Here is a 27,362-nt window from a genome sequence, read left to right as displayed (position 1 = left end):
TTATATACATTTTTCCGTTGGCATTCTGATGTTTTGTAATAGATTTTAAATGACATTAAAGTTTTAGTTTGTGTATTCATGTTTTTTTGGTTTATTTTTTCATCCTGGTTTGGTTTATTTTACACCAAATGTAGTATGAGGACAGTAACAAAGTAAATGTCTTTACTCAACTACATTTAGCAAAATCAGTCATTCCTTGATTGGCACTTAGTGGTATCTACAAACATACAGTTCAGCATCAGTAAAACAGCAAACAGAACATTTTGAGAGTAATAAATGATGGGAGAAACTCCTGACTCTAACTTGCCACAACACAATTTATTTTTAAGAGTTTTTTAGGAAGGATTTTTTGCTCATGAGCGTTTTAACAGATATCAGTGATATCATTAATATCATTTAATTATTAATAGATTATAGATTATAGATTAGACTAATAGATTGTTGTGCTAAGAGTAATATTAGAATCTTTTCACATCAACTGAGTTGATTAAGCAAGGGGTCTTAAAGATTATTGGAACATTATAGCAATAATAATTCATAGTACTTTGGATACTTAAGTATATTTGAAGGGAAATACATTTGTACTTTTACTCAAATGAAAGTTTAAAGGGAGCACTTTTACTTTACTGGGGTATCATTAAACCTACGGTATCTCTACTTTAACTTAAGTACATGCTTTGTGTACTAAGTATGAGTACAGAATCCGATATGAAATATTGAATTGAATGATATACATGTTGTCACTAGTTTACATGTGTAACTGATTAATGTGTAGGTTTATGCTTATAAGAACATTTCAGAGAAGCGATGTTGCATTATCTCCTCACACACGCCATATGGTGCTGGAGGATGGACAGGTGCAGCTCCTGTTAAGGCTGCAGGCTTGACTTCCTCCTGCTTTGTTTACACAAAAACAGCAGCGCCTACCATACCCACATCTTAAGCCACTCACCAATCATCTGCACAAATACGCCAACGTCTTTGAAAAGACATTGAAAGAGCTCTTTAAAAAACCATTGTACAAATGTGTCAACTTGTGCTTTCTATTTGCGCCTGAAGTATTATATTTGAAGTCGTTTTTTTTTTTTTTTTTTCTTTTCTTTTTAAAGGAACACCTGTTTCATTAAAAAACCTTTACAGTGCATTGCTGGCAGGCTGATGAGTTAATGTGCAAATTGCATGCATTTATAGGCAAATATTCACCCTGTGTTTATTAAACAGTGGCTGATGACAGGTTGGCTTTATCCTCAAACATTGTCATAAAAAAAAAAAATTGAATCTTGTCCTAACTTAAAAAGCTTGTGTTTATAATACAAACAAAAGTTCTCATTGTACTGGAATACTTTTATGTGACACTGATATCGTGGAATGTCCTACCTGCAGTTAACATAAGGGCAAGTTCCAACACGACTCCTTTTTCAATATTTAGCATCCATGCTGTTCCATTGTTGTACCAATAACACAAAGGTTAATTTTTTTTTCTTCACCTTTAACTAGAACAGTAAAAAATAAACACAACTGTCAGAACAACCCACTATGTAATGCAACACATCTACACTTTGCATTACAGATTGTACCTGTACATGTACATACGTGTACAAACTCTCATTGTTTGTAAAGATGTATCATGAAAAGTGGAATTAGATGTCAATTAAGACTTCTGTCTGTGCTTTTTTAGCAAATGTCAAGGAGTGAGCCATATTGAGCAGAGCTGCTGTCTTTAGTCCACAACACACACTGATCCTTTGTTCTTTGTGTGGACTCTGAGGCACAGGCCAATAGCTGCCTTTGTACTCTTTTTTTATGGTGCAGGAGAAAGTTGCAACCTGTCTTTGAAGGTGGCTGTCAGTGGGATATTTGGGTCCAATAAAGATCTGAAAGAGCAGACGTCACATGTGTGTCACGGAGAGCAGGAAAGGGACTTTATTTTGGGTACACACCTGGAAAGCTGATACTGGTATTTACATCTCAGTTCCTGACCAGCACGCACATTTCGCTGATGTATGACAAGCAGCAGCTAAATTACCAGTTGATGTTAAAATGCTGATTTATTTGTTACAGAAACTGCACATGCCTACATTTCAGAATCCAGTAAAAAAAAAATGTTTTTTTTATTTTTATCATGGCTTTTATATTAGTGCAGCAAAATGATCAGAATCACTTTTTCTCTGGCTGAGCAAATCAGTGCAGCAACAAACCAGCGACAAAATATAAACATACACAAACCGAGATGTTACCATAAGTGTCATAGTGTGACAGGACAGGACAGGACAGGGCAGCCTTTTTTTTTTTAGGCTAGCAATTTATCTTTAGCAGAATATAGACCTATAACAAAATTTTATAAAATATACTATAAAAACATATACACAAGAAACTAAATACACTGTTAAACTGGATTAATTGGAACATATTCATTAATTTAGCTCACAGTTATATTACATGTAATCATGATGTGCTGTTGTGTGTAATATGGTAAACCCTTCTTCAAGGGTTTGTCATGTTTATCCTGTTTGAAAGGAGTGTTTAGTCTCAGTACTTTGTTACAGAGGGTTACAGAGGTAAAAACGTTTTTACAGGGTTTTTTTTGAAGGTTTTAAGGTTTCTGACAAGGTAGAGTTTTTAGGGCATTTTCATTGTGCTTTGTAGCTTCTCAGTAACATGGCAGGCTGCATTTTTTATCATTAAAAACAAGGAAGAAGAAAAAACAGAAGTTGATTAGGGGAACAACAGAGATAAGAGGAACTTTCACAGAAATAAACAGTACTGGCGGAATTATGTTTTGAAAGAATAAAAGATGTGTGTGGTATCTCAGAGTAAAACATGTTTGAAAGAATTTACTTTGGAAAGTAACAGTAACTCACATTGGTTGATTATTTCCTGTTTTTTTTTTATAATGTTAGTTTATAGTATATTTATTTATGTGTTAGTCCTCATACTAGTAGTAGTGGATTATGTAATGTATAAACTATTCTTACTATGTACATGTAAGACATTTTGGAGACGCCCTTATCCAGAGCCACTTACAAAACTGTTTTCATCTACCTTGTGTAAGCAGTTTTGCTCTTCTTTGCTCAAGGCTAATATGGAAATGTAATTTAATATTGTCATGTATATTTGTAATGACATTAGTTATCAGTTGTAGTCAGATTTAATCTGAAGTAGCTAACAGCTAGTTTCTCATGTCCAGTTTATGAAAATGACTGGAGAAAAAAAATGTTTAGATTTTATCCACATGAGAATCAATGATGGGCATTAACACTAACAGTAGGTATTATAGGATAATATAATACCTAAATATAGGTATAATGTGTAATACAGCCGCTTATGAACCTGCTACCTGTGAAAAATGTGAACATCTGATATGCAAAAAACAAAATGGCACATGTTGAATGTGACATGAAAAACATGAGTGACAGCTGAGAGCACCACCTATCTGACCCAGAGAGAGGAGAGGACAATGGCAGGCAGTGATGAGGATGGTCACAGACAATTTCAATTTTCTAAATGGGACTCAAGGACACATGCAGCTGTCATGTTTGTGTGGATGAGTGTGTGGGGGTTTGGGGCTCGTTGGGCCATTAGTGGGCCACATTTCCCCTCTGGCAATGAAGAATTTGGTTAGGCAAATGAGAGGTCAGTGGGCTAGGGGAAATATGGCTGATAAAGATCTTCTCTCCTCTAGCAGCTGCACTCTGACCCCTGATAAGTTATGACCTCTGGGCGCAGTGGCTCTGTGCACAGCTCTTTTCTGATAAGCACTAACGAATGGATGTGAAATTGAGGGAAAATATGCAAATTCAGGCTGTTTATAATTTTGAATAAGTTTGAGTTTTGCATACTTATGAATGTCTCAAAAGCTATTGAGGTTAAGTAGGTGAGTGTTTTTGATTTGGTGTCTGACTGCTAAGTTAACTAAATCAAATGTCTGTATAAATACAATAAGCACTATGTTTTTCTAGTGGAAAGGGTGCTCATTAGCTGTACTGTGAGTTGCTTGAGCAGCATTCAATGGATGATTTGTTTGTCTTCAGTGCTCTGGTGAGGCATTCATACTGTAGGCAGGTGTACTGCGAGCCTATTCGACAGCACACGCTCGTGTAAATACAGTTTAAGACCAGTTGTTTAACACACTCCTCGCACCATTCTGCTGTTTGCTGTTTGTCTGTTACAAGCCTCGCAAACAGTAAGAGCTCTGTGTTCATTTAAGAAAGTCAACAACGCCCTACTTCTGCCATTCATCACACTCAAAACATTTACTGTACTCAAAACATGTTTACCATTGTATTTAAATGTTTTAGATTGGTTAAACATTTGTTTACTTCTTATTCTTAAACACTTTTGCAATTGCTGTGCCACTTAAAACAAACTTAATTTATTTATAATACTTCAAGTGCATTGCATGAAAACTGAGAACTGAAAACATTTTCCATACAGAATCTGGTACTGATTATTATTATTACGTTTTATTTCTGGCTCATTTGTTACAGGAATGTGTTTATTATTTAAATAGGACCATAAAAGCCACACTTGGTTCCAGTATTGTGTTATCAGAATCAGAAATAGCTTTATTACCAGGTATGCTTACACCCACAAGGAATCTGACTTGGCATCAGGAATATTTGTTAGAATGTCCTCTGAACTGGATGTCTTGTTGAACAAATTGCTCATTCCCACAAGCAATATTAAGAATAAGGACGAACTACATAAAATGAATGAATCTATATTTACATTTGTATTCTCTTTTGGTTATTGGAATATGGCATTTCACATACATTCTTGTCTGATGTGAGATAAAAAAAATTATTGATGAATCTGATTATTTCATGCATACAAAAGAAGCAAATGTTGTTATTTAATCTTTGTTCATTATCTATATAAACACACACACACACACACACACACACACACACACACACACACACACACACACACACACACAAATACAAACACGCAAACTGCTACTATTGTGTGGTGTACATGTGGCAGCTCAGGCGTTCAAGCGTGCAGAAGTGTTGTTTGTCGAGAAAAGCCTAATTAAGTAGAAAATGTGAGCACCCCTTCTCACCCCCGCTTTTCCTGGCCATAATAGCTGGCATGCCAGCCCCCTTTGCTCATGCTAATGTGTGGAATGCAGCCATTTCCTCCCTGTGGAGGAAGACAAAGAGAGTCAAGGTCGAGGCAGTCAGGTCCATCTTTCTCTTACCTCTGACCGATCTTTGCTGGACAAACGATGTTTTGTGTATTACTGTTCATATTTCTAATATAGCAATATCAGCTGGTTCACAGTATGTTTATTATAATCTGGCAACCTCCAAGTACTGAAGAAATAGAATGTCTAAACAATGCTTATTTTTAATTGCTGGTAAGATTAGAGAAACTGTGGGGATTGGATTATTTCACAGGCTTGTGCCATGATTCACACATACCTATGGTTAATCATTGACACAGGAGTAATTCAAGTGTAATTCTCAAGACAGTAAAATTGAATGGTATATGTTTGTCTCCAAATGTACAATGTAACGTGTTTGCTTTTTGGAGAAAAAACTGAACTGAATGTGTTTGACATATGTTCTTATTTAAAATCTAATATAAGCCAATCAGTCAAAATTTTCTGGGAATTTGCTTCCTTACTTTTGCATTAGAGCTTCAAAATCTAAAATAAACAACCGGACAAACTGTCACAACCAATTTACCATATATTTTTGTATAACAGTATTTACCAACAGAAAGAATCCTGTTCCACATAGATTTGTTTCACATGGCAAAAGTATCAGTGATTTGAGCGATAATATAGTTCTTATTGATATAAAACAAAGTATTTTGAAGCAAATGTGTTTATTTAGACATACACAATGCTAATCTGGTAGATACAGCCCTCCCCTAATTATTATCAATGTTAGACTTTTAACTACAACACTAAACTAAAGAGACACCAAATTCCAGACATTGAAACATCGGATGACTATGAACATTTAAGATTTTTTGTGCTGCAGAAATATCTAAGCTATTGAGAGGTATGTTATACTACTTTCATATAACAAGCTAAGCTCTATTTAGCACTCAACAATCCACCACAAGTATGTTTAGAGGGCTAGCTCTGATTATATTATTATCATTCTTTCTATGCAACAGCTTTTAAAACATATACATACAGCTTTTTTCTCAATTTTTATTTTTCATTTGATTACTTTTTCCCCCCGAAAAGGTTTTGTGTTTGTTCTGTGTTTCCATCAAGCTTTGCATGCTGACTGGAAACAGATCCAAAGACGGATCCATGTGGATCTACACATTCAGGAAGCCAAATGCACAAGAACAGCTGAGAAATTTTTACTGAGCACAAACCATGTGCTTCCATTCAGTATTTGAACCTGCTGGTGCTGTGTAGTTGTTGGTAGAGTTTGCTGTCCCTCAGGCATGTTCTGTATAACTGAGATGAGATCAGCAATCATAACAAACGCTATTTCGATAACATTCGGTACTGTGAGAAAAGAAAGAGCTCATAAAAATGGTGGTGTATTGTCCTGGTGAATAGTTGGTCTGTATGTGCTTTTTTTATCAGCATTTTCCATAATACAGTTGTGCATGTACGTAAGTGATGCTGTGGCTGTATGTTTGTGTAAATCGTATCAGGGTGTAATGGGGGTTGGACGGTTCAGGAGCAGATGGTAGACCTCTCGCTGTAATGTCTGTCATGGGGATAACAATACATCTCTCTGAAAGCTTATTAAGGGGGTGGGCTATTTCACTCTATGGACAGCTGGCAGGCAGCATGCCTCGAACACACACACACACACACACACACACACAGACACACACACACACACACACACACAGACACACACACACACACACACACACACACACACACACACACACACACACACACACACACACACACACACACACATGCACCCCTCCCTAACTGTCCACACTCAGCAATCAACTGGCATGGGGAAGGATTTAAAAATTCACCAACATACAGAAAGGTTCAAAACCTATTTTTGTAATCAAATTTACCATTTACTGCACAGGACCCTACAGAAAGCCAGCTTCCATTTAAAATCTAATACTTTCAGTCCTGGAGTTTGGTGCAGAACCCATTATTTTCAGCTTTTTTTTGTTACAATAGGGAAAAGGAAAAAAAATCTTACTGAATGAGTATAAACTGTAAAAAAATAAAACGTGCACTGAATGATTTCTAAATTCTTGTGTAGACTAGCGAATTTCTATTTATAAGGGCTAACAGGCATTCATTTATACATATTTTCCTCTTCTAAAAACATGACAAAGAAAAGAAAAGCTGGTTGACTGAATTGTTTATGACACATCACACGTTTGTTTATACACAAAAACATATTCCATAGTTTCCTCAAAATAGTGAATTTTGTCTAAACATCAATGACTGCATTTTTGTTGTACTCTGACACTTGCTTACATATGTTGTACTCATGTTTGAAATACAATAAAATGTTGAACAAATAAAACACAAGTAATGGTTATTACCATACAGGACACCGACAGAGAACGGGAACATATAAATTCATATTTTACAACCTATTTATTTCTGAAAAGCTTTATGTTAATCGTTAAAAGCTTCATAGGAATAAAACGGACGGGAATCGAATTAAAAAACAGCACTTTATATTATATATACAATTTATATTATTATATATGTATATTATGTCAGACATCGACACATTAACTTTTTTTTTATAAATGTCAGCAAACAGATTTGATGTAAAATATGTTGATTTCAAATCAATAAAACACACTCCAGTAGTACAATTCGGACAAAAGTAATTAAATCAAATAAAATTATCATTATTATTATTGTTGTTGTTGCTGTTATTATTATTATTATTATTATTATTATTATTATTATTATTATTATTATTATTATTATTATTATTATTATTATTATTATTATATTAGGGAGGTAGTAATTGCAGATTTTGCACCAGGCCCCTTTCTGCAAACGCGCGCGCTCCGCTTCGCCCCTCCCCCCCTCCCGAGGCCGCGTGTTGGAGCGGTGGGGGCGCGCGCGCAGCTCCGAATTCCTAGCATTCCAGACGCGGCGAACAATCGCGCCTCGCGCTTTATCAGAGACCCAGCTCTCCAGTGCTTCACTCTACCAGAGGAGCTCGACGGGGGAACAGCAATGGAAATACATGCTCTTGGTTTACTCTTGGGTTAGGATTATACTCTTTAGAAGAACTGAGTTATAACACGTATTTAACTCTGCGTTATTCCGTGATGCGACTGTGAGTTCGGTGAGTCCAGAGGATTTTTTTTGGTTCTGGTTTTTTAATGGAAAAAACAAAGTTTTTTATTCTTGTGTTGCTTCACAAAAGCCAACGCGTGTAATCCTTCCAGCGATCTTTACTTAAGTGTTGTAGTCACCGATCATTTATAATGAAACGATTGCAGAAGCTGTAGCAACATCTGGATCAACATCTTATTTGTTTGGTTATGGTTTGTAAATCTTCCTGAATAAAAAAAAAACGGATCCTATACGACTTTTTAACATTTTAATTGTGGAATTTCGGCTTTGGAATACTATGGCTTATAGCATTATAATACTTCCTAAATATTTTTTTATTCTTTTTTTCTTTTTTTTTTTTGTTACTTTTCCTTTTTTTTCCCCCCTTTTAAGTTTTCTACGCTCTTTGATATGATCAGTGTTCTGAAGTTAAAGACGAACGGCTTTTAAACCTGAGTCAAGTGCTGCCCTTGTGTATTCTACAGCTTCTAGAGGATAGTTATAAATCTTGTTATTACTATATTTATTATACATTTTTTATTATTATTATTAGTTTTTTTTTCTCCACATGAATACGGTATGTGTAGTAAAAGGTGAGGCAATGGGAAAGAATTCGCAAACGTCTGCATCAGGAAACAACTGACGCAATGACTAGTTCGGAATAATGTTACTCACTCACTAGAAACGTTATGACATCCACCTGGATATTTTAAAACACAATAGGACTAATCTTTTTAAATAGCAGGCTTTCTGTACACAATTAATATTGCATAGGGATAACTAGATGTTTTTTTCCCTCTGCAATTCCAGATTGACTGGGCAAAAACGGGGAATTCCTTATACGTGTCGGGTGTAATTTTTGCTATTGTGCATCAAATTGACTGAGATGAGAACTGCAGAGGAGTCGTCAGGCACGGTGCTGCACCGGCTCATACAAGAGCATCTACGCTACGGAAACCCTACGGACACACGAGCTCTCCTGGCTATCCAGCAGCAGGCTCTTCGTGGGAGTAGCAGCAGTAGTGGCGGAGGCACGGGGAGCCCACGATCATCTCTAGAAAGCCTCACACAGGAGGAGTCGCACTTCCTTCAGACGTCTATGCGTCAGGAGCCACAGGGACAGGAGTACCAGAGTGACTACCAGTACTCAGAGAGCTCAGCGTGTCATCTCTACCAACTCCACACAGAAGAGCTGCCGACCTACGAGGAGGCCAAGGCCCACTCACAGTACTTGGCTGCTAAGAGGGGTCAAATTGGCCTTCAGACTGGTCCAGAGATGCTCAGCCCAGATTCAGGACTTGAACAGGACCAGAACATGTGGGATTTGAAACGGGAGCACGCTCGGTCACTGAGCGAGCGCCTCATGCAGCTGTCTTTGGAGAGGAATGGGGCCCCTGACCAGGTGCCTATGAGCTCCTCACACAGCTACCCACAGCTGTCCAGTGGTGTTGCTGCTGGTGCTGTGCATAATGGGGTTGATCATCGCGGGCCACCTCCACAGTACCCATTTATGGTCAAAGCCCCTGGATATATGCTGAGCCATTCTCAGGAGAACGGACTTTATTACAGGGAGCCTCCTGCTTTCCAATCTTCACATCACAGGTAAATGTGCCAGCATTCAGCCCCGGCACACTGCACATTTCACAATGTATTCTTCACCAATTAATCAAATATGCCTGTGTGTTTCTATTAGGTACGTTCAGGCCCAAACGCAGGTGGCTCGGCAAAATGCCCTGCCAACACTGACCCCTGCTGGCCAGGAGGTCATTGTAGGCGGCTATAGTATCCCTGCTCCCAATCCTCAAATGGAGCAACTGATTAAAGAAAACGAGAGGCTAAAGAGAGAAGTGGAAAGTTACAGTGAAAAAGCAGCACGACTACAAAAGGTAATTGCTTGGTTATATTCTAATATTTTTACCCTAAACTATTTCTCTTTTCTTTTCCAATTATTCTTTCCACATTATTGTTGTGCTAACAAAGTGTTAAATAAAAGAAGCCAGTGTGATAATGTCAGCCAGCTTTCTGTGTTCCATACAGATTGGCTCTTTAGCTATGTGTTTAATGCCACAGATTTAATATATTTTAAAACACCTTCTATCTTAATAATAATAGAATGAATATATTCTTTTTGTATTATCCAAAGTATTAATGACTCTATACATGACTGGAATTTTCAACATTTTTCTGTAATACAATAATGCCAGTAGAAAATCTGAGTATGTCAGGGTAATTCGAGGGAGGAACATGTAACTTACCTTGCCTACCATTTAGATGTTGAAACAAAAGTGAGCTATCTATAATCATGCAGATACTATAGAGCAGACCTTGCTCCTCCAGATCAATGGACCATAAATTGAACAAAAAGGAGGGGTTTTTCTAAGCTGTTCTGAGGTTTCTTTTGTCTGCCAGTTGGAGCAGATGTCCAAGCTCATCCCAATGTCCCTGTGAGTACAGAGGGGATTCTGGGTTGTCTGCAGCTGATCGCCTGAACGTCACAGCTGTGGATTCCCAGACTGAATGGGCTCTTTCACTTTCACCCCTAAATTATGACCCCACATGGAAGCCGCTGTCTTTTTGCTGTGTGTGTAAAGCAGGCAAAGCAGCATTTCCGTTCTGTACATGTGATTGTTCTCATTGGTATTACATGTACAATGAATGGCGTTTCTTTAATGCATCCTCTTCCTTTGACTTGCCATGTCATGCACAAGAGATGAATGTGCAAACACCTGGGACCCATAAGTGCTCATTCTGGAATGTTGATTCAATTCCCAGTCCCTAAAGAGCCAGAGACTGATTCACATGAGGGAAAACACAATGAGCTTCGAAGCTGAGCGTTTACCTCCCTGTCTCTCATTCTCACTGATCTCAGCTCAATTACCTTTAGGTGTAGCACATAAAGAGTTTCCTTTAATCTTATTCACATGTCCATAGAGAAATTCCTGTGATCAAATGTAAAAAGAAAATATTTGACTAATGGCTTATTTTCTTTCCTCTCCTCCCAGCTGGAGCAGGAGATTCAAAGGATATCCGAGGCATATGAGACACTTATGAGGGGATCGGCAAAGAGGGAGACCCTTGAGAAAACGATGAGGAACAAGCTTGAATGTGAAATCAAGAGACTTCATGACTTCAACAGAGACCTTAGGGGTAAGTTCTGTTTTTTGTGTGCTTGTTCTCATCGATCGCTAATATCGTTTTACATTTTGCACACTTGATTTTTGCCAAAAATAAAAATATTACTGTCTTTTTTTTTTTTTAGACCGCCTGGAAATGGCGAATAAACAGAGAGCATCCATGGAAGATCAAGACCACAGCCAGCATGTCTTTGCCAAACTGGCTGAACAAAGTACGTAAAAAATTTAGCTCAACTCATTGTTCTTTTATTTTGCTTTTTAACCCTGGGCTTCTACAGCAGCTTATTGTCATTACTGGTACATACCATAGCATTCCTCTAGTAACACTCCTCCACATGTTTATGATAGCTGTAATTCCTGAGAAAGCTTTTGTTTTGACAAATCACATTCCAAGATTACGTGCCCATTAGCATTGCAAAGACCAGCTCTCCTGTGACAAATTATAGTGGCACGTTGAGTTGTGGCTTGTCTGTGGTAGCTGAGGCCAAACAGAAGGGAGAACATGTTCTCATCCAACTGAGGGTTGCTTACCGACCGAGAGCCAGCCATTTATTTACAGCATCAGTTAATGTGGTCTGGATTCCAGAAATGTTTTCAGGTATTTTGGGCTATTCCATGCTTCTGGAATTCTTCCCTAACCCCTCAGCTCAATTGAGGAGGCCCAGATCACCCTTCTGTGGAAGCTTAAGATACCCAGTCCAGATTTAAGCAAGACCTGGCTCACTTTCTTTCCTTTTTTGGGCATAGTGGTGTTAAAGAATGCAGAAACGGGCATGGAGTAAACAGGTATTGTGCAACATTTAGCAAGGTATTTAGTTGCTGATGGCACTGGCATCTCTGAAGGGGTTCTGGTATGTTCTGGTATGTCGCTTCCCCCACTGCTTAAGCCAAGCTGTTTGATTTGACCCTTTGAGAATTACAGCCCTTTCGCAAGAATGCTCATTTGGACCTTGAGCTGGAAAGCAATCTGCTCGAAGTGATCCTAAGTTTGTTATATAATGAAAAATACTTTCCCTCAAGTACTAGGTGTTTGTCTGAAAAGCACCATGGCTACTAATATAAATACTAATGTGCAAGTGTTGACATATTTCAACACGGCAGATTTGAATATCTACTTTCAGAATCTACTGTTAGCTCAAGATGAGAGGCGATTCAGCGCCTCATACCGTAAAAGCAATGGTACGATAATGCTTCTATGACCTTGAGGAGCTTTTTCTTTTACTTGTTTACCACATGACCAAAGGCATTCCAGAGTGCCACTGAAAATAAAGACGTGCCTGTGTGAGTAAGTGGATAAGAGGAAGTCTGCATTCCATTCCTGTCCAGCATTTCGGGTCATATAATCAGGGCTTGAGTAATGGGGAGAGTTGAATAACTAATGTGCTCCTTTTTAAAAAAATTGCTACACATTCAGGCCCCCCAAAAAAACAAGCCAGTAGAAGTGAAGTTGTGTTCTCTCAGCACTAAGACATGTTAAGTACTAATTGGAGTGGCTGAATTTGGTGCACTAAATTGTAGTTTAGTTTGTAGTCTGGGAATTCTGCCGGATCTCCGGAATGCTGGGTCAGAGGACTGGACAGGCGTGTGTAAATCAAGCATTCGTCTTTTGTTCCAGGCTCCTGTGGGAAGGTTGTCTCATAAGGATCCATTAGAATGAAGCAGAGGCCTGGGGAATGCTTTAGGCACACCCTAGAACTTAAGTGTTACTATTCATTTTGTGGCCCTCTTTACAACTATGCTTAGTGTCTCTGCCACAGTGATTCAGTTCATTCCAGGTTGAGATCTATCATCTATCGATCTCTCTATCTCTCTATCTATCTATCTATCTATCTATCTATCTATCTATCTATCTATCTATCTATCTATCTATCTATCTATCTATCTATCTATCTATCTATCTGTGTTATGAAATAGAAACAGCACTCAATCTCTGTCGTTTTCTCTTTGTGTGTTTAGATGAGGAGCACCAGCGAGAACGAGAGAAGCTCGAGTATGAGTTGCAGAGCTTGAGAGCTTCCGGAGAGGAGTGGGGCAGACGCCGCGAGGTTCTAGAGCAGGCTTTGGTGTCTGCTCAGACCCGAAACAGACAGTTGGAGGAAGAGCTGCGTAAGAAGAGGGCATATGTGGAGAAGGTGGAGAGGCTACAAAGTGCTTTGGCCCAGCTTCAGGCTGCATGTGAGAAAAGAGAAGCTTTGGAGATGAAGCTTCGCACCCGACTGGAGCAGGAATTAAAGAGCCTTAGAGCACAGCAGGTAAATCCTTAATCGTCTTTTGGACATGACAAACTGGCTGGAAGGTTTTTTTTGCATACTAACCATTTTTTCCCCCATTCATTTTCAGTGGCAGTCTCAAGGCCAGCAGGCAATCAGTACATCCACGTCCAGTCTGAATGTCACCTCTTTGCAGCAGCGGCTAAGGGAGAGAGAGGAGCGCATCCTAGCTTTGGAGGCTGACATCACCCGCTGGGAACAAAAGTATCTGGAGGAGAGCACAATGCGCCAGTTTGCCATGGATGCTGCAGCCACTGCTGCTGCCCAGAGGTGAGCAACAGTATACGGTGCACATTTTTCTACAGAAAATCCTTTTCTGGTTCTGTTCATGATTGTAATGTATATTACATCTTTGTTGCAGGGATACAACGATTATTAACCATTCTCCCCGGCATTCTCCAAACAACAGCTTCAATGGAGTCCTGCCTTCGTCTGACCACAGACATCAGGAGATGGAGAACAGGTATTTTTCCATCAATTCCCAGTTTATGCAACACGTGCAATCTTTTGTGCATAAACATGAAAGTTAATTAATTGTGTTCTTGTAAACAGAATCAGAGCCCTGTATGCCAAGCTCTTGGAGAAGGATGCCATGATTAAGGTTCTGCAGGAGCGCTCACGACGAGAGCAGGCTCGGCCTGAACTCATAGGTCTTCGTCCAGCCCGATCTGTCCCCTCCATCAACATCATCACCACCACAAGTGCTGCATGGCCCAAAGGTGAGAGTTTGAGTTTTAAGCAAGCCAGGCTTCCAAACACCTAAGCAATACTGTGTGTACTTTTATCCTGACAACTGGTAGACTCTTCAGTACACAGCTATGTAAAGTTGGCCTGGAAAGAATGTGCTTATCCAAAATAATGTTGCAGAGGCTGCTGTTGATGTGCCTCAAATAGGTTCGAATCGGAATGCATTTTCAACTCCCCATTTTGGAATAGACTTGCCAGAATAGATAGGGATGTCTACAGAGGAGCATATGTGCATATAGGAAGGGTGGAGGAGAACTTGTGTGTGGGAGCCAGCAATTAAACAGCTTCCTTTTTCTGTCTGCTTTGACAGGGAAGAGCCTCTCGGATGACCAGACGGCAGCTGTGAAGATGCCTTCTGCATCACTTGCTAATGTCCAGAGCCGAGACTGCAGCACCCAGTGCGATGATCAGACAGAGCATGCCGTTTCAACAAATGTCTTAGAACACACACTTGCACCTAGCTCTGGTATGTACCTGGGAAAAAAATCAGATTTCACTCAGGACAGAATTTAAAGAAGAATATGTGTAATTTGGTCTACATATTATATTGCTTTCAGAGATAGTTCCTTTTCCCTTTTAAATAGTGTGAAGTAACCTGTAGAGCACTAGACATAGGGTTGCTTAAAGTGGCCATTGGCTGCAAACACTTTTGAGAATTATCTGAACTGTCTGTGATGTATGTTCTCCGTCTGTGTATCTTTGCAGATGCTACTACAGAAAAAAACCAAACTCCTGTTAGCGCTGCCAAGAGTGTCGAGAGTGACATGGTGGAGATTCTTATCTAAGACCTTGGAAAGGAACTATAACTCAATCCAGTCTGCTTCTGCTTCGGGTATGCGTGAAAAGGCATTCAGCTCAACAGTGTCTGAATCTGTGAATAACGAGTGAGAATTGCCAAGCAAAATCTTCTCATCTTTAATAGTGCTTGAGAAGCCAGTCTGCATTGTGACGGACTAAAGGAACTGAGAGAGAGAGAAAGAGAGGGGAAACCCCAGATTTCTGCCCAGCGCAGAGAGGAGAGCTGAGCTCCCTTTTCTTAAAATAAAACAGACAGTGTTGGGAAGTGTCCCCTGGCTCACCTCTGAATCCGAGGTACTTGTACAGAACTCTGCAGAACTCCAAGAGGCTGCTGTGAAATGGCACAACTACATATAAAACAGAATACCTGTGAGCTTTTTTGCCATGTATTTTCTATTTATGATAATTGCTGCTGAGTTATGTGTGAGGTTTCTTTTAAAGAGTGTTGTATGTGAGTAGGAAACACTTTTAGCAAGACAACTTTTTGGAATGTCTGCTTTTGACACACAACTGTTTTGTCATGTCCAGTTTTCCATGACACATTACAGACAGTGTTTCTGAAACATCTTAGTATAGCTTTCTGTGTAAGACTATACCCTGCATTCCTGGATAAAACACACAGTCACTTTGGTCATTCTGACCATTAAATGTCCCAAAAAAAGAATGATAAGGTTTGCGGGAAGCCAAGTATAGCGTAAACCAGCAGGCCTTGGGTTACACCGTTTACCAGAATAGTTGTGTAAATACCGATTGACTGAACTCTGACACTCCCTTTGACTAAATTAACATTACAGTTGGCGTTCTTATTATAATTGGCTGCCAGTGGGCTTCTCTCACCCTGTTTAAAGCAGTGGAATGAGAAGCCTCCTTTTGTGGACTTAGGCTGCTGGGCACGTACTTGTTTCTTTTCGTGACACTTAAGAGATGTCACTCGTCTGAGGCGCAGAGGGGTGTCTGATGTTTTAAATGCCAGATTATCATTTTGGGCCTCTAGCAGCATCTACCAGCATGCCCCTGTCCTTCGCTGACAAGCTGGAACTACAGTCTCACATGCCGGAATGTTCCTGCTTGTTGAAAAAAAGGCTCTCTGCTGCCTGACCTCTAGCCTTTGTGAAATGACCGGCATTCATGCTATTATTCTCTTTCTGGGTCTATTTATTTCCTCTGCACTATGGTAGCAGGTTCTACCATGAACATTTTAAATCATAATATGGTTACATACAGACCCTATATCATCATTTTGATTGTTATAATACTAATAATAACAAACCTTTTATATATGGAATGCAGCTAAAATGGTAGTTGATATGGTATTCTAAAGTTGTTACTGTCTTAACTTGCATTTCTTTGATCAAAGTGGCTACGTGGGTGAGTGTGATGTGACTTTTCTAGTAAGTTTGTGTGGTAAAAATGAGGGTTGACAAATATTTGTCCTATGTGAAAAGCCATTTTCACTCCAGACTGGAAATGTGGGTAACCAGTATTGTACCATGTCCTTTACTGTAACTGAATGCTACTTTTTCTCCCTTTGTCTCCAACACACATGATTTGCTGGCCAATGATTTGTAGTGGGAGTCATAATGTTTTTACTCTTCACTTGGATTGTTTACAGAAAGGGCTGTTTGGAAAAGAAAATATGTTAATATATTTTGTATATTATTATGCCTTTATAGTATCTAGTGACATGAACATAATGCCAAAGAATTGCATTACAAATAAGTTATATAATAAGAATATTAGAACTAGCAAGGTCAAGTGTAGACCCCTTGCTCAAACTGGTTGACCCATACTTAGATGTTGTTGTGTACTTCTGGAATGGGATTTTGTTTTGTATGCCATTAACATTTCATTAATTAAATAAAACTTTAATATATATTTTCAAAAACCTTGTGTTGCCTTGTTCTGTCATTCTGTATTGTTTTACTTGCTTGGATTATACTCAGTACAGAGGAAGAGTTGTTGTGCTCTGACCCACTGAGTTTTTTTCTTAACCAGTGCAAGTCTGTACAAACTTCTCTTATCTAAATCTCGTCATCGGCATGAATGGTATCTTTCATTGCGCCGAAAAAAAAAAGCAGCTCCACTACGGGAACACAATTCTGCCACCTGCTTGGGTGGCAAATTGCAAATGTGTCCACTGCTCCAGCTTTGCATGCCCCTATAGTCAACATGCTGCTCATCTTTAGCAAGAATGTTTACACAAAAATGGCTTTTGTGCTGCTGATGGGACTCAAAGAAATACAAAGAAAATGCTTGACTTGTGAGGATTTTCACACATGGAAAATAAACTTTTTTTTTTCAAATTTGAAACACATTGGATCAGATTGATATCAAGTATACAATCTATTAATAACAGTACTTAAGATTAATGCTAATTCCATATGCTCCCCAGTTATACAAATTAATCAGCAGATTCACAAATAAAATGTCATGCCATTCACATTAAACATAATATGAATATAACAGCATGAGACTTTCTTAGAAGTCTCCTCCAAATTTCACAGCTTTCTGACTAATTTGTGACAGCTCTCCAACCTCCATGAGAAAAAAAAATGATCACAATTTCAGCCGCCTTTTTCCCCAACCATAACCATGTAACTAATATTGACTAATGAGGGAGGTGACAAAAAATAACCATTCATTAAAACGACTTTCTTATTATTGTTTTATTACTATTATTATTATTATTATTATTATTATTATTATTATTATTATTATTATTATTATATACAGAATCTAAATAGACAGTTCATCAATTTCATTAAAAATGCTGGCACTTCAAAACAAGGAAAACTCAGCTATCTGTCATGTTTGTTATTCTTGATTTTAGTTTTTTACAGCCATTAAACACCATTTTAAATGTGTCCTCCTGTGATGTTAGTGCAACAGCCAACTGCGTATTCCCCTTACAGGAATACTTTAAATACAACACAAACTAGCAGTAAGGATCAGAGAACATCATAAACAAACATATTTCACATATTCAAGGTGGAGGACCTCTTGACTGGTCCACTATGACTGCTACATCATTTTTCTTTACAAAGCATTGCTCACATATAAGTAAAAACAAAGAATTTTGCACTTGTAATGATACATTTTATCACGTGGCAGATGAACATCTGGGCTTTAACCTTATCTTGATACCGCAAACTGTTCAAACGTTTCCTTGTAAAAGGGGGAAAACTGAGGTTAGTAATCAAGTAAGCCCACAGTGTTAAGGTTTATTGTATTACATTTTAGTGCTTGTAACTGCTCCCCTCAGGCAGCACTATGAGAGCACTAGTTTGTGTGTTTTTTTATGATGGTTGAAACCACTCCAGTGATTAATGATGACAATCTGTCTGGAAAGGTTTCACCTTTCCTCCCTTTTTGGCTTCTTTCTGGAGTGTTAATCTCTCAAGAACTCTTTACTCAGGGCATTCGGCACATTTTTGAAATAGTCACCGCAAGAATTCAGACAGTTGATTCACAAGGCAAGAGAGGAGCTTAGTTCAGGTGTGTGTCTGGATGGATGATTTTGAGAGTCTTAAAGAGCATATGGTTCTTAATGCAATCTACATAAGACTACATTGTCGTCCCATGCAGTTCTGTGTTGTTTTATGTACACCATGGTTCTGTAGGACTGTTGTTTTCTCTCACTGTATACTAAACCAGATGTATATAGTTGAAATGACAATAAAACCACGTAACTTGACATGACTTGACTTCATGTTTGTGGCCTAACATGCTTTACGTGTAAGCTGTTACTCCATTTGAAAACATTCAATGAATGTGTCTGGATTTTGACATCAAATCCTTTGGTTTCTGCTGCACTTCTGACAATAGGTGCAATGTAGCATTCCTTGAATGTCCTGCAGGTTTCTTGGGTGGTGAGTTTATTTGTGGCATAAGAGTGTGACTTTACACAACCCAGGAAGGGGAGATTGAAGCAAAGCTACTTAAGGATTGTCTCACTGAGAAGAACAAGGTGGTCTCAGCATGCTTCAAGGTCACCTTTTCACTTTGACAGTTTTCAGTGAAGTACTCGGCTATTGTTTTTTATATTAAATAACTAAAATTTAGACACCCTTATAACAACTACGTAATTTTTTTGTATTCAAATTTGTGCAAATATTGTGTGATCTGTTGTGAGGAACTTCATTTCTGGCTTTTGGATTTAAAAGCCTGCAGAATGGCCATGAACCAAATGCATACTGAAAATGCCTGTAGTTTTCCAGGGAAAAGCAAACCACAGAGGTGGTTTTACATTCATTAATGAGAAATTGCCTTCTTTCACATTGAAAGAGCTCAGTGTATTCATGGTTTAGAAAAATGTTAAGTTGAACTATTAATGCCTCATACAGAATCTGGTCATAAAAATGCTGTACTTTCTATATTCAAGTAAAAAAAACAAAAACTTCTGAATTTACTTTGTTACACATGAACATCAGTAATTCAAAACACAAGCAGAGACTTGGCTTAAGACATTGACCTTTGCTCATACATTTTGTTCAAGATTTCTGCCAGAAATATTTTGGCAAAATATACTCCATTAAATCCTGTGTTTTGCTTTGATTGCCATGGAGATTCTAAAACTTCCTGCTTGGTCTGTGCATGGAATGTATCTGCCCCCTCCTCCTCTTCCTGCTGAAAAATTCCCCTTCCTCTGTTATTTGGCTGCAACCTATTGTCTATCCTTATCTATCTATCTATCTATCTATCTATCTATCTATCTATCTATCTATCTATCTATCTATCTATCTATCTATCTATCTATCTATCTATCTATCACCTACCTACCTACCTACCTACCTACCTACCTACCTAACTACCTAACTACCTGTTGTATGACCAACTCAGTCAACACCGTTTTTGCCTACTACACCAAAAACGCTGCATGGACAACCAAACTGGCAAAAAAAAAAAAACCCTTCCGCAAAGTTTTAGCTTGTTCTTGGAAAATCTAAAAAAAAACGTTACGTGCGTCATGTAACCCTTGAAATACATTTATTTGCTCCAAAACTACACATCCCAGTGGTATGGTGTGGCAACTCTGAGTCAAACTGTTGCACCACAGAGAGTGAATCTTTAAAAAAGCAGGAAAAAATTGGCAATGTCAATGTTCTACAAGCCTTCCTGTCTGAGCTGTTACAACTAGGTAATGTGAAGCTGAGCCTAATATTTTAGAAGTGTGAAGCCGAGCCAGATTGTGAGTCATGCTGCCATGTACTGGTGGAACAGCGTGAGACACAGGACCACAAAACCAGGTGTACAATTACAGTGGTTATCTTCACCTAGAATTTCCATGGGAAACGCCATCATATCAGCATTATTCAGTTAGCAATGCTGTAGCGGTGAAGATTTACAAGTGTACTAAGTGCAACAGTGTCTCTCAAGTATTATATACTATACAACTTTTAGCTATTTTATTAGACACACCTACCTTGTTAATCCACTGTGGATCAGTCAAATGGAGGTGATAACAACATAGCTGTTTTGCCTTATACACTCCTATCTGCATTAAACAAACTCATAATTATGCCACTAGTTTTCATCATACCTAGAGTTTGTAGCATGGCCGGGGGTTTTGGTGCTCGTTCAGCCACAAGAGCATTAGTGAGGTCTGGAACTGATGTCCGTCAGCATTTACGTTAATCTTGAAAGGTGTTTAGTGTGTGAACGGCAATCTAATTGTTTACTCCAACCATGTCTTTCTGGACCTTGATGAGAACAGGGACATTGTCATAATGGTAGGTAATATGAGGTAGGGTGGTTAGGTAGGTAGGTAGGTAGGGTGGTTAGGTAGGTAGGTAGGTAGGGTGGTTAGGTAGGTAGGTAGGTAGGTAGGTAGGTAGGTAGGTAGGTAGGTAGGTAGGTAGGTAGGTAGGTCGGTCGGTCGGTCGGTCGGTCGGTCGGTCGGTCGGTCGGTCGGTAGGTAGGTAGGTAGGTAGGTAGGTAGGTAGGTAGGTAGATGCAAAAGTTTTTTTAGGCCAGTTTGGTTGTCCAAGCAAAGTTTTTGGTGTAGAAGGCAAATAGAATTATGTGTGTCCACAGATTTGGTTATATAATATGTAAGAATGTAGGTATGTAGGCAATAAACATAAATGTAGACAATCTGAGGTAGACAATCTAAGGAACGAATATAATGCGTTTACAATATCATATATATTTGGTGTATAATATGTATAAAAGTGTTATGCAATTACAATACTGTAGCCTATACAGTGTTTAGGGGAACAACAGCTAGTGTTGGTGCCTCATTCATCTGGTCTGTCAGAGATTGGTTGAGATGTTCACTGCATACAGTGAAACTTCTGCCATTCCTATATCATAAAGGTCAAAAACATCATATTATCTAGTTTATATATTTATATCAAGTGACCCATTTCAAACCATGTTTCTTTTTAAAACGTATTCATTTGCACCTTTAATTATATGAGCACAGATATAAACTGGTCAGGAATTTGTGTCCACACAGGAATGTTCCCTATGTCTCATTCACAAGAGCTTTGGTAAAGCCACAGACTGACAGGTGAGCAAAGGCATGCTGTCACATATTTAGGGTTTGTGGTCACACTTTTTCAATGGGTAGCTGGGTAGGGCTGGGGGACAGAAGAGGCAGCTTTCTTATAACATCGGTGCTGTTGCTTTAAGGGAGACACGCAGTCCTGATATGGACAAAGGCCCGTGTGTGGGACAGAGGCATGAACGGTATGTGCACATGCATTTACTTGCGGTGTGAGGAACCTCGCCAGACACTGATGATATTTATGTGTCTTCCAGCAAAAGCACACCTTAAACTTCCCTTGGAGAATCTGAAATATTTTACAAAATGAAGCACAAAAGGCCATAAAGGTTACATATTCATCCATCATAATTTATCTCATACAGTATGGAATGTTTTTCCCAGTTGAATAACTTTTCAGCTGAAGAATTTTCTCATTAATACTGAAAACGCCTAGCTAAAAAGAGAATTGACATGGGTATGTTCAAAATCCGTTCTTTGTTGAATTGAAATAAACATTTAGTTAATATACAAGTCAACCTCCCAAAACTTGAGTATGTTCTATTGTGAATAGCCTACACCACACATCCTCATAAATGACTGGTTCAATGACCATTTCAAAGCTACCTGCTTAAACTCAAGAAAATGCATTCTTGACTGGTTTGGGAAGTTGTGGGAAACAAGAATTTATACTCGCTTGCGATAACGTAAACTCAGCAAAACCTCAAAGTGAAGACAAAGCAACTCATTATCCTCCTTTTTTTAATAATCCTAGGCTTCTTACTTTGGAGCACTTACATATTGACAGGACAGTGTCAGACCTTAGTTATTAGTAACACAATGGTTTGGTGATTTCTCCTAGTGGAGCTCCTAGGAATTTGAACATGTAGCATGGCATTGCATAAGAAAAAAAAAAGAAATTAATGTTCAGCAAACACTCCCACTTTCATGTCTGGAAAGTAATTCATTTATAGATAAGTTGCCATCTGCAAATGTAGGGCAAAGAAGCATTCCTTTAGGAAAACCTGACATTTATCAAGCCTGTCTAATTGCTCCGTCAAAAAGGTAAAAGATGCCATTTATAAAAGCCACGTTGTTAGGCCACAAGATCATACATTTTAGATTACGTATGAGCTTGTAAAGTTTTCTTGTTCACTTTATAGAAAAAGGATACTTTATTTTCCTTTTGGGATTATTTTCGTTCTGTTCCTTTGCATTCCAAAGTATGCTGCTAGCATTAGTGGGCCGTGCATTTCACACATAGTCCTTTAGTGGTGTCCTACCTGCAGCAATCCACCTCTTAATGCTGTACAGACATCTCTTAATGCATCACAGACAGGTATCTCATGTAATTAGAATGAATGCCATTCCTAAAGCAAGAAACCCAATAAATACAATTTAACAAGTCACAGCTGCAGAGCCTGCGTACATCATCTCAAGCAAGAGCATCATTATTTACCTCATAAAATAACCTCAGATTTGCCCTGCATTTTTGTGCTTTTTTTTCCCCATGCATTACAGTTTTACTGGGGAAATTGTGTTTTTGTGGAAATTCTACAGGTAAAAAAATGCAAAAGAATAAAAGACTCATGAAAACTGTATCAAGCTTTTCTTGAAAAGTCCACCTTGTCAATATCCTCGTAAGTATATCTGCAACCGAATCAATTTCTTCTCCTTCGTCAGCCAGTGTGAAATGCAAAAAACTGCTATTAAATTCACATGAATATATATATGAGCTTGTGCAGTTTACTAAAGATGCAGTGTGCCAGCTTTGACAAATGCGCTCTCTGACCATCCAATCAAAGGACGTGAAAATGCCAATCAAGATGGCATCAAGATGGCCTCGGTGACTGCAGCTCACGATCTGATTGATTAAAGCAACAGCTTTAAACAACATGGATTTAATGCTCCAATTGACACAATACTGACTGTGAAGGGCGTACAGAAGACCCCATTGACTCCAGCATCATGTGAAGTGACAGTTGAAATCTGATTTGATAGAAATTCTAGCTTAAACCCGGATAAAAAACTGTAAAAAGAAAAAATGTGTACCCATATCGCTCAATTATGTTAGGGAATTAATTTTCTTTTCAATCATGGAACGGACTCGATTCAAATGTAGCCTCAGCACATGCATCATGCTGAGGCACCTTTCTCAGGGGGTTGAGAGGGGAGGGGGTGCAGATGCCATACTTATCCCTATAAATAACACATTGGTCCCCTGGAAAAATAGCTACAACTTCTAGGATCACACATCACCCTGGGGTTGCCATTTTGCCCTGATATCCAGATGATGTAATGACCCCTAATGAAACGTATGAGTAACCTGATGCTAAAGCTCTGACATTGCTGTCATTCATCAGAGCCTTTCCAGTTCCAAAATGGCCAGCCATGCACCTGACATCATGGCCCCTGCAGTTCTTAGGTGTTTTATTTACATGTTGACTTTATTATAATTGCTTACAGAGAAATTTGTCTGATTGTTTTTACCTTTGGAAGGACAGTAAAATATTTGACACTATATGAGATGAGCTAAAGTTCTGACATTTCTAGTACTGAGTAAATGAAACACAAACTGTTATAGACATGAAGACATGAGGAAGGCCATACATAGTACACACAAACATATTTGACATATAGGTATACAACTGATATAATTCATGATTACGAGCGAAGCAAACACACTTTCATCTTACTGGAATAAAGTTTTTATGGTACCAGATATAGCAGGAGAAATGCTGCTGACTTTGATTGGAAATATAGGGGAATGCCTTGTGTAAATATTAGTGGAGGCCCCTGGAATGTAAGCTGGACTGGAGTAAGACAGGAAGCCCTAAAACATTTGCTCTCCTTATCCAAATTTCCATGGACAATCAACATATGAGATATTTTGGGAAACGGTTTCTTACCATTAGCCCTGAAACACTTCAGGGTTTATATACACTAACATCAAGTCAGCCTCAAATCATTGAACCCATAAGCTTAGTTTAGTAAATCAGTGTTTAACTGCTTAGTTACATGCATTTGGTCATTAATATAACTGTAATTGAAATACTGCTACATTAAGATTCACACTGCTTCTGCTGGTTCCTCTCATCCTGCAGAGCAGATTGATTTATTCTGGTCCTATACCTGGAGCTTTCTGCACTAGTGATGCACTTTGGCCCCACAGTGTATGGCTACCCTAAAGAGCTGTGTCACACACAAAAAAACCCGTATTGCCCTTCAGTGGAAAATGCCAGCTACATACTTTAGACATACTTTAGTGCAGCTATAGCATAAAGAATGTCTTGTGCTCATCCTTTGACTCAAAATATGCTCATACCTTACATTCTTTCAACACAGTGTTTTACTTTATCGTATACAGAAGAGAGATTATTTATAATTCCAGTATTCACTGTTCTACTGAAGAGGCTGGATTCCCTTTTAGCCAAATACAAAAAAACGCATTTCATTACATTGAACTATTAAATATAATAAATGAAATCAAAAGGCCTTAGCCAAAGAAAAAATCTCTTGTGTCTATTTAAAAATGCAGAATGAGTTGAGAAACCTGGTGAACAGTAAACCTCAAACAGATACAAATAAGGCCATAGCTGTTCAACTCCACAGGAACTTCTCAGGCTTTGTGCCTGTTATAATGTGCTGTGGAATGCAGAAGTGTGTTACAGCTCTAAAAAAAAAAAAACGGGAAACAAAGTCACATGGGATAAAAAGAGGAACAGAGTGCCTCAAGGATTGCCAGATTAGAAACAGTGAAGTTCAGCCCAAATGTTTATCTTCTAAATGTAGAAGTTTGACCAGCACTATGTTCAACAGACATTGGTGTATAAATAATATTCACTTATTTAATTATTGCTTATTTATATTACTTTGTTGTATGTATAAACATATTTTATACACAGCAAAAATTATATCCAGCCATATATTCAATTTAGACATGCAGAATTTTCTCCTTGTTAGATTTTGAAACAAATGTAAGATTCCTAGGCCTGTTTTTCTTTTGGATTTTCTTTTGCTAATTCAAAGATTGAAACGGTCTAATCGTAGTGACAGGTAATAAACATTCATTTCTCAAAAGAAGCAAAAAATGGTCTGCTAATAAAATAAGACAAATTTAAGTCTGAAATTAGTAAAAGAAAAATGGAAATAAGCTTAATAGACTTATGGTTGTTTAATAATCATATAACAAGAAATTTCTGATAAATTCATACTTATACTAAATATCTTTACTTGCTTTATTATTATAATTAAGACTAGCTTTGTTTTCTATGTTGGTATGTTCTTGTATATATAAATACTAAATAAAGCATATATTGTATTTATAAAGTGTACACATTATTACACGTATAAGCTTGAAATGTAATCATAAAAGCAGCGTATCTCTTGTTTATGCAGATAAATAAAATTGAGAACTATAAAGAGATCATTGTTGAGCATAACATTAGCTTGTATAGCATAAGACTGCAGCATAGGTTTACACAATAAAGTGCAGTACTGATTTTAATAAAAATGTGTACAGTTTGTATTGTGTTGCACTGGAACTAAGACATGTCCTTCAGTCTTGCTCTGTCCCCTAGTGGCAGTAGTGAGAAAACGCCTTTTGATTTTGTTTTTCCTCACAGCCACGTATCGAACATTTGAATATATAAAATATTATATATTATACTATTGTTAGAGTTAAGATGAGCCTCACACTAGTTCTCTTAACACATTCCCACGTTGTCTGTTCAGTGTCTATAGGGTCTTGTGAGTATAAAAGGTATACAGGAAGTCTTTATATGGGCTCACACATCTCCGGTTATTGTCTTCTTACCCAGGAACAGTTTTAAATCAGGTTTTTTCCAGTGTGAATATATACTTGTCTGTTATCTGCAATAAACTGAAGAAGGACATATGTGCCATGCTGTGTGCTGTGTGCTTCTTCCCTGATCAGAAAAAGGAACTTTAGTGATTTTGCACTAATTGTCCAGTTAATTAAGAACGGAAAGAGAAGGGGGAAAAAAACTGCATGAGGATGAGAAGAGACAGAGGTAGTGGAGCAGTAAAATGTTATGTATAGATTAGGGCTCTGGGTGGGTGTTTGAAATCTTTGTGGATGGTGGAAAAAATCAGTCTGTATCGCCTGCTAGAGGAAAGGAGTCTAAACAGACTTTATCCAGTGTGTGTTTGCAATTCTTCCAGCCCTTTTCCTGACACAGTGACATGTACATGTCTGGAGAGAGGGAAGGATGCTCCTGATGATGCACTTTTGTAACCTAACTACTCTCTGAAGTGGACACTTGTTCAGTTGGGTGGCAGAGCCGCACCAGACAGTGATTGATGCACATACAGTAGAATGGATTTAGTGGTGGCCCAGTAAAATTTGCACAGCAGCTCCTTGTGCTTCTTTTTTTAGTTGGTGGGTAAAGTGTGCTTTCTTATATTAGTGCTGTTCTTCTCCCACATCAAGTCTTTGAAGATGTTTGTGCCAAGGAACTTGAAGGTGTGAGTGCTGAACACAGTACGACCATGATAGAGATTGGAGACAGACAAAGCCAACTGTCATCTTCAGTGTATTATTGGTGTTAAGTCTTGGGTTTTTGTGTCTAAACCACAGAGAAATTGGTGTAAAGTGGTTCCTGTCTTTATGCTAATTCATCACGATCCTGGATGAGACTGTGGTGTCA

General features: G+C 38.3%; 1 protein-coding gene and 1 long non-coding RNA gene across 2 annotated transcripts; one reads left to right on the top strand and one right to left on the bottom strand.

Annotated features, from left to right (window-relative positions):
- Positions 1-4,375: 4,375 nt before the first annotated feature.
- LOC310735922 lies at positions 4,376-5,768 on the bottom strand. Its single transcript, XR_014536405.1, has 2 exons — positions 4,911-5,768; positions 4,376-4,870 (listed from the first exon to the last, which is right to left on the bottom strand). It is a non-coding gene; the product is annotated as an uncharacterized lncRNA (long non-coding RNA).
- A 2,265-nt stretch (positions 5,769-8,033) lies between these two features.
- Positions 8,034-17,094, top strand: amotl2a (angiomotin like 2a). The gene is made up of 11 exons (XM_083569222.1): positions 8,034-8,270; positions 9,071-9,862; positions 9,954-10,146; positions 11,263-11,407; positions 11,520-11,606; positions 13,351-13,646; positions 13,735-13,934; positions 14,026-14,127; positions 14,217-14,383; positions 14,722-14,877; positions 15,117-17,094. The coding sequence occupies exons 2-11, from the start codon at positions 9,147-9,149 to the stop codon at positions 15,194-15,196; spliced, it is 2,142 nt and encodes a 713-aa protein (XP_083425348.1). The 5' UTR covers positions 8,034-8,270; positions 9,071-9,146; the 3' UTR covers positions 15,197-17,094.
- Positions 17,095-27,362: the final 10,268 nt, after the last annotated feature.

This window comes from Silurus aristotelis (genome assembly GCF_946808225.1).
Source record: "Silurus aristotelis genome assembly, chromosome: 2".
Classification (NCBI taxonomy): Eukaryota; Metazoa; Chordata; class Actinopteri; order Siluriformes; family Siluridae; genus Silurus; species Silurus aristotelis.
The sequence above is the reverse complement of the archived record's forward strand: the minus strand, read 5'-3'. Positions and strand labels throughout refer to the sequence as shown.

What these genes read in the sequence shown, in the direction of transcription:
- amotl2a (XM_083569222.1), top strand. Translation starts at nt 9,147, where the DNA reads ATGAGAACTGCAGAGGAGTCGTCAGGCACGGTGCTGCACCGGCTCATA. An exon ending in CTTCAACAGAGACCTTAGGG is followed by an intron (nt 11,408 to 11,519) that starts GTAAGTTCTGTT and finishes TTTTTTTTTTAG; the next exon opens with ACCGCCTGGAAATGGCGAAT. An exon ending in GCCACTGCTGCTGCCCAGAG is followed by an intron (nt 13,935 to 14,025) that starts GTGAGCAACAGT and finishes TCTTTGTTGCAG; the next exon opens with GGATACAACGATTATTAACC.